Source organism: Uloborus diversus, chromosome 1, assembly GCF_026930045.1.
Source record: "Uloborus diversus isolate 005 chromosome 1, Udiv.v.3.1, whole genome shotgun sequence".
Taxonomy (NCBI): domain Eukaryota; kingdom Metazoa; phylum Arthropoda; class Arachnida; order Araneae; family Uloboridae; genus Uloborus; species Uloborus diversus.
The window spans coordinates 239460066-239474234 of record NC_072731.1 but is presented as its reverse complement, the minus strand read 5'-3'; the positions used below and the strand labels follow the sequence as shown (position 1 = coordinate 239474234).

At 32.9% G+C, this 14169-nt stretch overlaps 1 protein-coding gene across 1 annotated transcript; it reads right to left on the bottom strand.

Annotated features, from left to right (window-relative positions):
• Window positions 1–978: 978 nt before the first annotated feature.
• Window positions 979–8881, bottom strand: LOC129226001 (uncharacterized). The gene is made up of 2 exons (XM_054860578.1): window positions 8178–8881; window positions 979–2005 (listed from the first exon to the last, which is right to left on the bottom strand). The coding sequence occupies exons 1-2, from the start codon at window positions 8724–8726 to the stop codon at window positions 1490–1492; spliced, it is 1065 nt and encodes a 354-aa protein (XP_054716553.1). The 5' UTR covers window positions 8727–8881; the 3' UTR covers window positions 979–1489.
• Window positions 8882–14169: the final 5288 nt, after the last annotated feature.

The following is a 14169-nucleotide window of genomic DNA, read 5'->3' as shown; positions in this document are numbered from 1 at the left end:
CCGAAATACGCATACCCATATTTCCAGGCCCTCAAAGCATCATTCACTCAATGAAAGAGTTTACACGCCGGTACTGACACAAAAATAATAATTCCTCTCAATTTGCATCTGGAATTTCTTAATGAAGGCATTATTTTGTCTTAATTAGGGCATCTCTCCGAGTTCCTCCCGCCATGGAGAACGCGTTTTAATGTTTATTGAAATCCGGAACTTTGTTAGGCCTGCAAAAATAAGTCGCCCCGGAGATGTTGTACATAAAAGCATGTTTGCTATAACTCACATTTTGAGGAAAAGGAGATAATGAAGGGGAATATTTTTCCAAATAATAGCGCTTTTTTAATCTTCACCTTCGTCTTGGAATTCGTTAATTTGGGTTTTTGTTTCCCAATTATATGCAAGAAGGAGAGAACGTGAGACTGCATGTTTAGTTTTTCGTGTTCATTCGCTTGTGCACGTTAATGAACTACCTCGATTCGCCACTAATTTATGAAACTTCTAATTGTTATTTTCAGACAACTACCTTTCACAATTTGTAAGGAAAATAAATTAATGCGAAGTTTATTTCTCATTCTATTCCGGAAAAATAAGTATATGCGTGGTATAAAACATAAAAAGCTCATTGAATATATAGCTTCACTTTTTTGTTTACGAATATTATTTTTGGAAGTGTACGAGATGTCCTATAAAAAAATCTAGTTTACTGTCACACATTTACCCACACAGATTTTTATGGTTATATGTTAGGATTTATATGTTTCTTAATATGTTCCCTCTCGTTGGTCAAAACAATTTATGTAAATTAAAAACGCTAGCTTAGGGTTAAAACAAGACAAATTTTTCTTAATGTATAGAGAATTGTATTTCAGCAATTCTAACCGTCAAGGTTTTCAGTTGAAAAATTGTAGTAGTTACTTACTATGATTATAGATAAAAACAATGAAACATGGTGTTTGAAACATCAAGGAAGTTCCAAACAAAACTAAGAAAAAAGTTTTATTAAAACAAACATAATAATATTAACAAACATAATAATATAACCCCTATCGGAGTGGGGTCAAAAATTTAAGAGTACAACTATCTTTAAATGAAGCGGAGTATTTTACTACTATATATTGACAAAATATTCAAAACCAATAAATAAAACAGGATAACTAGCAAAAAACTCATTTAGTTAAAATAATATAATGTACTAAGTTACCATGGCGCATAACAACACACATAAACACATATGAAGCAGCTAAAAGTAAAGGGATGTAAGTGCCAAAAAAAATGAAGACTACTAGTTCAGAAAGTAGAAGAAAATCTCACCTGTTTTGGGGGCAACAGATGGTACTAGTTGCCCCTTTGATAGATACTGCAATGAACAACAACCTAGTACCGCAATTTTAAACACGTTTTACTCAATACTGTTAATAGTACTCTTACACCCCTCTACCTCGCACTGTTTCATTTATAAACCGCAAAAGATTTCTTGTCAAACATAAGGTTTTTAATCATATTCATCTGCTGCATATCTAGCTTTTTGCCTTGAAGAACTTCTTGCAGCATCTTTGTACTTGTGCTCCTTCTTAAACTGTTCGCTTCTTTTGTCTATGAATTTCGACAATGTGCTACCCTTTGGCAGTAAAAGGAGTTTTCTGCGATTAAAAGGAACAGGTTGCTTTGGATCCCTCTTGTTCACTGTGAGAAAAACTTTCGGTTTCGTGCCATCCCTTTTATCCTTATAAACTTTTGATTTCGAATAATCTCTTTTAATCCATACAGCAGCTGCTACAGAAGAAAAGTCTTTTAAGTAGTGTTCCTTTAGACTTTCGTCGTAAAACGATTTTTTCAAATTTTTGGTATCTTTGCAAAAGGTCTGGCGTCCAAAACACTCCTGCTGTCGGTAAACCTTTAGAAGATTCGAAAACTTATGAGTTATGCATTCCAATTCCTTGTCATAGTGATCATCTGAGTTATCCAGATAAAATATCATTGCTTCAGACTTGGCTAGTTTTAAAATTTCCTGAAAGAAAAAGAAAATGTTTTTTGTATTTTTTAATTTTAGCTTTTGCGACTTTAAAAAAAGTTCTTTGCATTTCTAGAAAAAGGTCTTGAAGTTATGAGCGATCTTATGCGCTCTGTTTCTGAAACAGTTTTCTCAGATTCCCTTTTGCTAATTAATGAGAGTAGTTCTGAATAGAATAGAAAAAATGTTATCACCTTTAAAAGTAAAAACAGATCAAAAAAGACAATTCTCTTTTTTAAAACACTTAGAGTTACATCATTTTTCGTATTTTTTCAGATTAGGTTTTGTCTTTTAAAAAAATAACGAACTTTAGTAGTTACTTTATTTACATCCATAAATACAGCTAAAATAAATTTTAATACTAAAAACAAACATTTATAGAAAAACATTCTACCTCAAATTTTGCAATATAGTGACATCTCAACGCGTGGGAGATTTTGACACTTTCAAGAAAACCCCTTCAAAAATGGTCTGCACTCTAGTGTCACGTATGGAAACCACTATTGAAGTGACCAAAGAGTATTTTACAACGCTGTTAAGCAAAATTTCTGAAAAACCAGAAATAGTGCAAGAATGGGGGAAAGTGGCCCAAACCAGGTAGGTTTTCGAAGAACGCTTGAAAATTGTAGATTTGGCATTTTTATCGCAACAATTTCGGTTTTATTTCCTAGCGAGGCTCTCTTGAACTTCAAAGTAAAAAGTGATTTTTGTATTATTTCAAATCCAATAATTATTTATTATCAAACTTAACAAACATTTGAAAAAACCGCTTTGCCCTACCAGGGGATCCAAAGCGGGTAAGTTTAACTTTTTGCGATTTGGTACGTTTGCCAATCAAATATGAAGTTATAAATGATTAAAATAATTGACTAGATACCTGCCATCATAAAAAAATATATAAAAAAAAGTCGTACTTATCCAATTTAAAGTGAGCACATCTGTTTAAAAAACATAAAGAAATAACTGATTAAATTAGTAGACTAATTAATTACCATCCGAAAAAATATCTTCTTAAAGTTATCTTATTGACATCTATCTATCATGAAATTATAAATAAATATATGATTAAATCCTATACACGCTTTGCCCGATGGCACGTTTTTTATTTCAATAATTATAACCTTAAATTTAAAAAAGAAACAAGCGAAATGACGCAGTTTGTAAGTGGATTGTGTCAGAATAGCGTAATATTATTGACAATAAAAAAAAAGCTGATCTTCAACCAATCACAAGTTCCAAGACTTCATTTTTTTTTTAATGTTAAGCCTTGTTGCGCCATTTCGCTTCACTGCTGCTTCGTTAGAACTGATTAAACTCGGGATTGTTCACGTAAATAAGACATACGTATGCATCGCCGCTTACATACCATTGGGGGGGGGGCATATAAAGGCCTACAATAAGTGTTAATTCACTGTTATATGGAAATACTGCGATTGCTCTTACAAATGCCCAGTTCAGAAAGATTTCAACAGTATAGTTAAAAGGGGGATCTTGACACGTCGAGTTATCTCTAATTTGCATATTTTAAGTCATATCTGAGCAGAATACTTTGCATAATTACTATATTATTACTATTACTTTTATTCTGTTGCATTTTTGTCCTTTGCTGTGGTATTATAATGGCGATCGCGCTTATCACCCAACCGAAAAAGATTCAGATCTTGGTGGAGACAAATTTTCCGGAATTCTGTGGCTTCTCCTGAATGACAGGAAATTTATGAGTCGCAGTCCTTGAGACTCTGCACAGTAATATAGGATTCAACTGCGCAATGAGACATCGACACAGAGTTGAAGAAATTAAGAACTTAAACTTAGTACTTCAAGGCAAATCGAAAACAGTAAAAATTACTGTTGGTTAGTTATGTGGCTATTATTTTCATGACATTGCTGGACAGAAGCTGATGATATGAGCTGCAAACTGTAATAGGGTTCCACGAGGCTTGTGTAGGAAATCTATATGCAGTGTAACTTCTCAATAAGGGACACAAAGGGGACAGAACAACTTGTCCTTTAGAGGTGTCCCTTCTTTGGAAGTAGATGAACTTATGCAGTTTGTGTTAATTCAGTATAGTTTCATAACAAACATTAACTAATAACATTTAAGATTAATATTATTGAAAATGTTTTATATAAATGTACAGGATGTTCCGTTTTAACGTGCAAGACCTTTATTTTCGCAATCGTTAGTCCTAGATGTATACTTTCAGTTGCAAAAATGTTCAAAATCAGATGCAGAGTTAAGATATTGAAAGTTTCAAGCGAAAATAAAAAGAAGTCAAAAAATAAAAAATTTGACATTTTATACAGGCCCATGGGGCTAACTAATATTTAGAGAAATTATCTCCATTGAAAACTATTACTGACACAAGAAACTTGACATTTGTGCGACCAAAACACAGGGAGATATTCCATTTCAAAGTTTTAATGGAACATACAGAAGATGAGATTGGAACTTATCACCCTTTCAGAAGAATGGCAAGCCATCTAAGTAAGAAAAATAAGGTCTTGATATTTTTCATTGCTATTCAAAAATAAATACAAATGTTATGCAGTGACACGTAAACACACTACAAAACCTCTAACAATTTGAAAAACCACTCTATGCACTCATATCATTTTAAACACTTGTTAACTTGTTATTTTCCCCCAAAAGGTGTAATGACGGTGAGAAAAAAGTGGTCTAAGTCACAAAACGCTGCGTTTTATAGCTCGGTGAATATTGGTCGTACTAACTTCAAATTGTTTGTGTTAGAATTCTTATTGAATGGAGATTATTTTCCTAAATATAAGTTAGGGGAAGGGGGCCCGTATAAAAATTTATATTTTGTATTTTTTGACTTATTTTATTTTTACTTCAAACTTTCAATATCTTTACTCTGCATCTGATTTTGAACATTTTTGCAATTAAAAATATACAGCTAGGACTAGCAGTTGCGAAAATAAAGGTCTTGCAGGTTAAAACGAAACACAGCGTGTATACTAAAATTCAGAATTATTCAAATTAGAAAATAAAAGCATTTTAAAATTAAAGTTTTCTCAAAACTTTTGTATTATCAAACTTTTTTCTAACTAATTTTCGTGAAATACAATTTTGAATTGTGTGCTACATGGATTTGTTTGATGTCTTGTAATTTACAATGAAATACAAAGCGTAAAACAGTGTAATCATGTTTCAAGTTTTCTATGCAAAGCTTGTCATGGGCGGCGCACAGTGGGGCGAAAACGCCCAAAAACGCTTAAAAGTGTTTTTAAACCTCTCTCGCTTATTTGTTTACTCAGGCATGTTATAATGGATTTTTCTCGATTTGTTTGGGCTCAAAGTCTAAAGTTCGCAGGTTTACGCAGCTATTTCCTTTTCAGGGTATTTCTACAGACCATTGGTGACTAATTAATAATTATTTCTAAGAGGACATAAGAGGACATTTTTTTGTAGAGCGTTTAAAAAAAAAACTTTGAAATCCCCAGTTTTCGGTTTTGATCAAAACCAACTATCTGTTTGAATATTCGATTATTTTTATTTTTGTTCTTTTACTATCGTCGGACACGAGAGAAATTAAATATACCCGCCATTAATAAGAAAAAAATATATTGATTGCTTCAAAGCAATTTGTTTAAATCCCCTTCATTCATGGTTCTTCACCTTCTAAAGGCTATCTTTAACTTTGTAGTGGACGAAGGGCTCTAAAATTCTAGTTCTGATTGGCTAAGATATAGGCCTGTGCAAATATATTAATCCGCAATTGGTTGAATATAGAAAAAAAATTACCCTTTTAAGCGGTTTTTGTCGTTTTCGCCCCATTGTGCGGCGCCCTGTTTTTCGTGACTTTGGCCATATGAAGAAATTGATGAGAAGGAAAAGCATGAATGTTTGTTTCAGCAACAATTTGGGATACATATTTGTTTCTTTGCATGTTTATGTCAAGAAAAGCTTTTTAAGAGTTGATTTTTTGACAAAAAGTGAAGCTAGAATTCCAATAAATTCAATATTTCTAATGCATTTATAGATTCATTTTTGTATTTTTTCTCTATGACTGTCCCTTAAATAGTTTCCCTTAATGAGAGCCAAATACAGTTGGCTCTCTGTTTAACGACTTTCAAGGGACCACAAAAAATCGTCCTTAAGTAGAAAACGTCCTTAAATAGAATGCTCTTAACACTACAGTTGATCATCTGGGACCGTGAAAATCCGTCGTTAGATAGAGAAAGTCGTTAAATAGAGCATCGTTAAACAGAGAGCCTACTGTACATGGAAATTCCTATTCGAAGGGACTGGGACTAGAAAAAATGTCTCTTAAATAGAGGTGTCCCTTATTCAGAGGTGTCCCTTAAAGGATTTACTACTGTATATAATAGTGACGGTGTCTCTTTTTGTTTTTTTGTACCCGATGACCAGAAGCCCCCATAGCACCTACATCCCTGAAACTTGGCACAAAATTCGAACGTACTCCGGGGGTCTGCACCTTGACGCACAAATTCTAAATTTCTTATTTGTTTTTCTTAATTAAATGTTTTATGTGAGTTTTTGCTCTTTTTTGTGTTTATTTCGTTACAGACCCCCAACCAGTCGCGCCAGGCAAATCTTTTTTGTACTATAGATTTGTAATATAGATTTTGTAGGATTGTATTGTAATTTCAAATAAGTTGACCAAAAAATTTTGAGATTGACCGATTTTAGAATGTTTGATGAATTTTTGAAAAAACCTTTATTTGGCGTTTTTTCCTGGGTTTAACTTTTTTCTAAACCCATCCCGCAAAAAGTATGAGAGATTTCGTTCTGAGAATTTAGTATATAGTAGTCAAAACATTTCACCAACTACAGAAAAAAAAAATTCTAAAATATGCAACAGCTTTTTTTTTTACAATTATTTTAATTCATAGCAACACATCGTATCTTCTTGCATCGTTCCAATCAGGGGAAAAAGCTGTGACGTCATGATAGAGAGAAAAAATCTTCCTTCAAAACTGCTGTGACGTCATGCCTAAATTTCGATTCCGTTGAAGAATCAAATCTTATTCGCTACAATGCTTCTTTTTTTTTTTTTTTTTTTTTTCGCTATGTGGATTAGATTATTTATTTATTCAACGCAGTTTCGCTGTATCTATTTTACGTTACATATTTGTGCGCACTTAATTTAACTAAAATAGTGAGGTTTTTTTTTTCCCCCCAAACTCTACTTTTACACACTTTGAAGAGCAAGGAGATAGCTTTTTTTGCGCTATTTAGTTAAAAGAATAAATCGCACAGTTTTTTGAATGATATTTGTTTGGATTAGGAAATGGGCGGGGAGATCAAAATAAATAGAAACGGATAAAAAAAAAATAGAGATAGATCGTATGGTGAATAGCCGCCGAAGGCGGCAATTTTGGCGGAAGAAGGTGAATGACACAAAACGCAACTGGGAATAGGAAAAGAAAATACGAAAAAGATAGGTATAGATAAATTAATACCGCTGCCAAATTAATTTAAGCAGTCACCGTAGGCGGCGAACTTGGAGTAAAAACAGGGAGGAGGGGCGTGGATTTTTTTTACTCAAAAAAATTCCTATAAGTTCTTAGCACGGGTACTACTAAGTATCCGTGCGGGTTTTGCGGGTACTGCTAGTAGCTATTAAACTTTAGTTTACCTGCCACAAATGCTCATATTTAAATGGGGAAGTGTAGGACTGTACTGGTATTTTCTATTTAGTTCGTTGTTTTTTTTTTCCTTTTTGCTTATTTTGGTGCATGTTATATATATATATATATATATATATATATATATATATATATATATATATATATATATATATATATATATATATATATATATATATATATATATATATATATATATATATATATAATCAGTTGTTTTGAACTCCTAATACCGCCTCTGTAAATACATGTCGAGATCTCTCGCTGTTAAGAGAGAAGTGAACGTTTTATTTCTGATTGTATTTATATGATTTCTTTTGTCATTCGGCCAAACCAAATTTTTGCAGTTTGATATTAAATTATATGAAGAAGTATTTTATGGAAAAACGAGTTGATTAAATCCGAAAATATCAGTTAGTTATTCATCATTTTACGTTGGGATGCTAGATGTCTTAGATTCGACAACAGCATATAATGATATCAATGGCTTTTGTTTCTCACAAAAATGCATGTTACAGGATATTGAAAGGCTCACCTCAAATTTTTCACGAATTACATGTTTCTTTACTGTCCTTTTACTGAAGACTGATGAGCTAAAGTTCACCATGGTGATACAATCAGCTTTTCGAATTCTTGAAACTGCTTCGGAACACAGAGGCTCCAAAATGTCTTTTTCAATGAATTGAAATTTCCAATTCACTTTTCCTTTCATTTTATTAGCAGCTTTTTCAACGTTTCGAACAACTCTCCTCCAAGAAGGACACTCATCAATAACAGACACGCAAAAAACTACTTTGTTGTCTTCATCTCTTAGCTCATGTTCGATAGCCAACCCAATTCCAACAGCTTCGGTAGCAGATCCGCCACCAAGGCAACAAATTCTGATCTCATTTTTTGACAGTAGATCTTTTTTGATGTCAGCTTTTTCGTCCAACATATTTGTGAAGAGGCTCATAACAATGCTAGAATTGTAAACGCAGTACTGATGCATATAAGCACACATACATGCTTCTTCCTTGTAGTCGCTCACTGAAAAAGGTTCTTTTTTATTTTTCTTTCCTTCAGATTCCAATATTTGCTCCATGTATTTCTTCGTGGTTTCAACAAGTTGCAGTGAATTTAAGTTAAAAACTCTCGGAAGAACATTCGAATAAAACTTGTCTGAAAGGCTTTCAAAATATTCTCGCTGCGGATTAAGGTAAACATTTTCTACAATCGTCTCAACCTTTTTGCAAGCCATTTGTTCAATTAAAACTTTGAATGATTTTATTATGTTTCGCTATTTATATTACAAACAGTTCGTGCTATCTGATAAACTTACAGCAGAAAAAAGAATGATAAAAGTTATCTTTACAAACACAGGGGATTCCCCGTGTAGAATCATTTATATCTGAAAACATGAGTTTTACTTCGTTTCTTCTTATCTCGTAACTTTCGTTATTAACGCTTAAATGAAACTAATAGCTCTATTAAGTATTGGCGGAGATAGGGAAAAAATGGCTGCCGTAGTTAAATCACACTAGTCATCTTTTCGCCTTCGCTGCAGATTTCTACTGTGCTCAGAAAAAATGTTTTTAGAAAAAAATGACATCGTTCATGAGTTCCTTACCTTATTTTTTTCCTAAAATACTCATTTTTACTTTATGGGTAGATACTTCATACGCTGAGATGATTAATTCCCCGTCATTAATGATGCTGATGCACCCAAAAAACCTGTTTATAAGAAATTTCATTTAATAATCGCAAAGTTCGTGCAGAATAAAATCTTATTTTCCATACATCAGCAGTCGTTTTGTAACATTAGTTTTGAGACATCTTTGACCCAAAATTATTTCATAAAATAATTTTCAGCCGCTATAACACATATTCCAAAGCATTATGAAAAACAAATTGTTAGTCATTTTAGACTATGCAAACGTTTTGAAATCAAGTTAACCAGGGCGGTCATTCCAAGCTCGTCAGCTTGCGAGATCGAGATTCTCGCTCACGTGATCAGTTGTGACGTAGAAATGTCGCAAAGTAGTATTCTAATCTACTCGAACCTTGCCGCAAGCTAAGTTCGAGCAGATTAAAATTAGTGATGTTCCGGATATCCGTATCCGCGGATATCCGAGAGAAAATAAAGATTTGTATCCGTATCTGTATCCGTTATTTTTAACGGATCTTAAACGGATCTTTTCTATTCTAAAAATTCTTAAATATTTGAATAAAAGACTATTAAATTCCGTTTCAATTAGGTTTTATTCCCTATTTAAACTATAAGGTATCATTTCCGAGGCCGATTTGTACCCCCCGTCGTAAAAAGGAAAGGATAATAAGTTTTTAAAATGTGTATATGTGTGTCTATTTGTGGCATCGTAATTCCTAAGCAGATAAACTAATTTTGATAGTTCTTTTTTTCGTTCAAAAGATGACTTGATCGAAAGTGTGCTTGGATTAGCCTCGTTTTTGTAGAACTTTAATTACCGGAGAGAATATACCTTGTAACTATCTCTTGTAAATTCTAAATGCAATTCTAAGCCTTTATACGCATGATTGGTAGCGATTTCATAAGATTCACAAGACAAAAAAACTCAAGGATTTAAAATTTCTATCTGCTGTCAGTTCATATTTGTTAACAATGTGTGTTTTGATACGCGAAATTCTTCTTCATATGAGGTCGGCCCTCGGGGATATGTTTTTTTTTTTTTTTTTAATTTTAAATTTATAATTTAATATTGGTTTTTGTTATGTATTTGGGGTTTGTGTTATTCTTCATTTTGTTTTTCTCGGCAGCCTTCAAAAAAACGATACTAATATAACTTCTTCATTTACTGATTGTACAGGTGTTCCTGGCTCTAGCATGTCCAAAAGCAGCTTTACACTCTTGCTCCTGTATCCTACATCTAACGAGCAAGCTAAAAGTAATTTTTCATTCTATCTAAGCATTAATGCAAAGCTGACCCATTCTAGCAAATTTTACACTTGGGTAGTTGATTTGGGTATTAAAAAAAATTGAGATCCGTATCCGCGGATCTTGGCATTAATGATCCGGATCCGGATCCGGATCCGCGGATCTACTTTTTTAACGATCCGGCACATCACTAATTAAAATGCTACTTTGCGACATTTCTACGTCACAACCGATCACGTGAGCGAAAATCTCGATCTCGCAAGCGGACGAGCTTGGAATGACCGCCCTGGCAGTGCTTTGGGCAGTAAAAATCACCTGTGCTTAAATTAAGTCCACTGTTTAAATTAAGACGGATCCCGTTTCAATGAAAATCACAATACAGTGCTGATAAAAAAAAGAGTGCATCACCCGCGCCGCAAAGAAGAGGAATATCATCCCGTACTATAAACAACGGAAATATAACATATACGACATGACGAAATATAACATATTTCGTCAATTTTTCAGAAAAAATAGATTAAGTTTATTACCTTTTCGCTTCAGAAAGCTTATTTCAAACTCTAGAAATCCAGCTTTGTATTCTATCCGCTAATGGGTCTACATAATGGGCAACTCACTTTTTTGTTGTAAATCTAACTATAGCAAAATCATTCTTGTCATTCAAAACGAAGATTTGACATCTATTTTAACTTGTTCAAGCTCATTTGGTTGATCAGAACATAATTCATCAGTACAGTTAGTTTATGTTTAAATGTTTGAGGTGTTATATGGGTTACAAGTGCGAACTGATATTTCAATTGCTTAGCATATTTACTGCAGTGATTGTTTAAATCTATCACTCATACTATAATGAATTTTATTATGTTAGCATGATTTTGAATGTTTAAAGTTAATGTCAACTAAGTAAAAAGCAGTTACATTGTTTTCAATGTGTTTATATTGTCATAGAGATACTTGATTCCTGGGATCATATATGCCTCTAAACGAAGGGATCAAGTATCCCTAATATGCGATTTTTAGAAACGTACTTGTTCTATTATTAATAGCCAGTGGCAATTTACTGAAAATATGTCTCAATTGTTAAAGACTGTCTATACTTTAACATGTCACTTCGGTACTTTTTTAAAGTAGTATTTAACGGATAATGTAAACTTTGGAATGCTTTCCTAAAAATAAAAGTTCCCCTTGATAAATTCAGATAATCATTTCTTGAGCTAAAACAAAATGGCTGAAAAAAAAAACAAAATGTTGCTAGTTTTCATATACAAGTATAACTTTAATGCAATTGTCAGGTTTCAAATCTCTTCTTAATGATTTTGGTACATTTTTGGTTATGGGATCATGTATCCCTAGGGATCAAGTATCCCCAGTCTCCCCTACTGCTTATTTCATTTATTTACTTATATTAGCTTGTTATGTTTTTGTCATTTATTTATTTACTTTTTCGAGAAACAAATAGGAACCTCAGCAGCTTGCTAATAATAAATTGAGATTTGACTTTTTTTAAAAAAATTGAAACAATTTAAAAACTCGAAAAAAATATTAGGGGAAAGTATCTACCTCTCCATAAACTCCTCGGGAAACACTTTGACTGGAAAACACTTATTCCTTCCACTACAGATAAATGTTCTTCTTTGATTGTCCTTGGTTACTAACGAAAGTTTTCATTCAATTTGAATACTTGTGACAAAAGCTTAAAAATTGGTTCAAAAATATTTTAATTAGTTTAATTTTTGAACACTTTTAATAGTTGTGTGAAAATATGTTTAAGTTCGTGCAAGGATTACTTTTCCTTAAAAAGATTTTCAGTGAAACTTATTATAATTATTTATCTATTTGCATCTTATAATGCCAGTTACGGGATTTCACTTTTAAATCTTCTATGTGGTTTCATCATCTACCTAAAACTACTTAACAGTTTAGATCTCAAAAGTAAGTTCCATGAAATATAGCTGTATTTCGCAGCCCTAAAATATAAACAAACAATAGTCGCGTTTGCATAGTAAAAAATAAGCGTTTTGAAATCTGTATTCCACCAGGGGACTCCCCTTTATCTTTTTGGAAACGATATCATAAACTTTATCTACCCGCACTGCGATAGTGATGCATTAAGGTATTTCATGCATACATTTTTCGCCAATCTCTGCCGAACGATAAAAGTAAATTATTAATTTTACTACAAAACTTTAGCAGTTACTTCAATTATATAAAATTGAACTTCCAGCTAAAATCAACACCATAGTATGACTAAAAGAACTTTCCAAATGTGAAGGTGTTAGTTATTTTAAGTTTCGACTGGAATAGTTCTTTCACGAACAGTTTCGGACTAAAATTACGTTAAATAGTTGTACATTGTCTTCCTTTTGCTAAGAATGCTTCGGAGTAGTTCGGCAGCGCTTCGTCGGTATCACACGTTTAGCGGAATGAATTTAATTATTTTCAGTGAATGGAGTGCTTTCCTTCAGACTTCAGTCAAAAGTACTAATTTTTGTCATTAAAATGGATAGAATGAACAAAAAAAAAAAAACATAGATCCAGAAAATACTTTAATTTTCCCAACTTTTTTTTTAATAATTTTTTTTTTTTTTTAAATGTTCGATTTTTCGAACAAGGCGTGATCTTGATGACGTCACAGATGATGCACTTTGCCGCATCTTTCTACTACGTTTCCACGTCATGATAATCAAGCAGCGAATTAAATATTGCGCTCTACGTTTGCTATCAACCATATCGTTGCCAATACACGTGAGTAAAGATGCAAATTAAATATTTTGCACTGTGAATGGCAACACTGAATGGCATTTCTTCATTTGTGATGTCTTCGGCAGAAGCCGTAAACAATGAAAGCGCTCCGATTTAAGTTTTTTTTTTTTAATATTAAACGTAAACAAATTTAACAAAAAATGGTTAGATCCTATGCTTTTAAGCATGCTCTTTCAGAAAAAAATACTTTTAAAATTTTAGGCCACTGGAGACATTTTATGCGATTGGCTCCGAACTCACTGGAAGAAGAGATTTTAGAAGTAGCAAAAGATAGCAAAACAAACGAGAATACCGACAAAGGTGACACATAACCAAAAACGTTCACATTGAAAATTTTGAGCTATTCCTAGACAATAGAAATGATCTTTCTGATTTGTTAGTGAAAGAAGATTCTATCATGGAAGTGACGCAAGTGATCATTGATGCGTTGATGCTCGGCAAAGAATTACAGAGAAAAATTCTTAATGACTACCAAAAGACTATCATAACCAGCTCTTCTTTATAAACAGGACATGAAATTCATTTATGTTTTCTTTATGCATGTTGTGCATAAAAGTTGATATAAGTTGACATTAAACCTATTATACAATTAGTCATCCCTAGAGTGAAGTGTTTTGTTATCTGCGGAACCAAACCCCTATTTTAACACTAGTATTAGGTACCGATTTCGCGGTTTCGATTTACGCGGCATTTCCGTGGAACGTAACCCCCACGTAAAACGAGGGTTTACTGTAACTCTATATGTTAAATGCATCTTTCTTTTCTTTCGTGAATACTTGAAAGAACAATTAAACGACGAACTCAAGGACGTAAATTTTGAATTTCGGACTAAAATTCCTTTGTCCTTTGCATGCTGTTCTGGAAGAAATGT

What these genes read in the sequence shown, in the direction of transcription:
- LOC129226001 (XM_054860578.1), bottom strand. Translation starts at nt 8,726, where the DNA reads ATGGAGCAAATATTGGAATCTGAAGGAAAGAAAAATAAAAAAGAACCT. An exon ending in TAATTCGTGAAAAATTTGAG is followed by an intron (nt 2,006 to 8,177) that starts GTGAGCCTTTCA and finishes TTTTTCTTTCAG; the next exon opens with GAAATTTTAAAACTAGCCAA.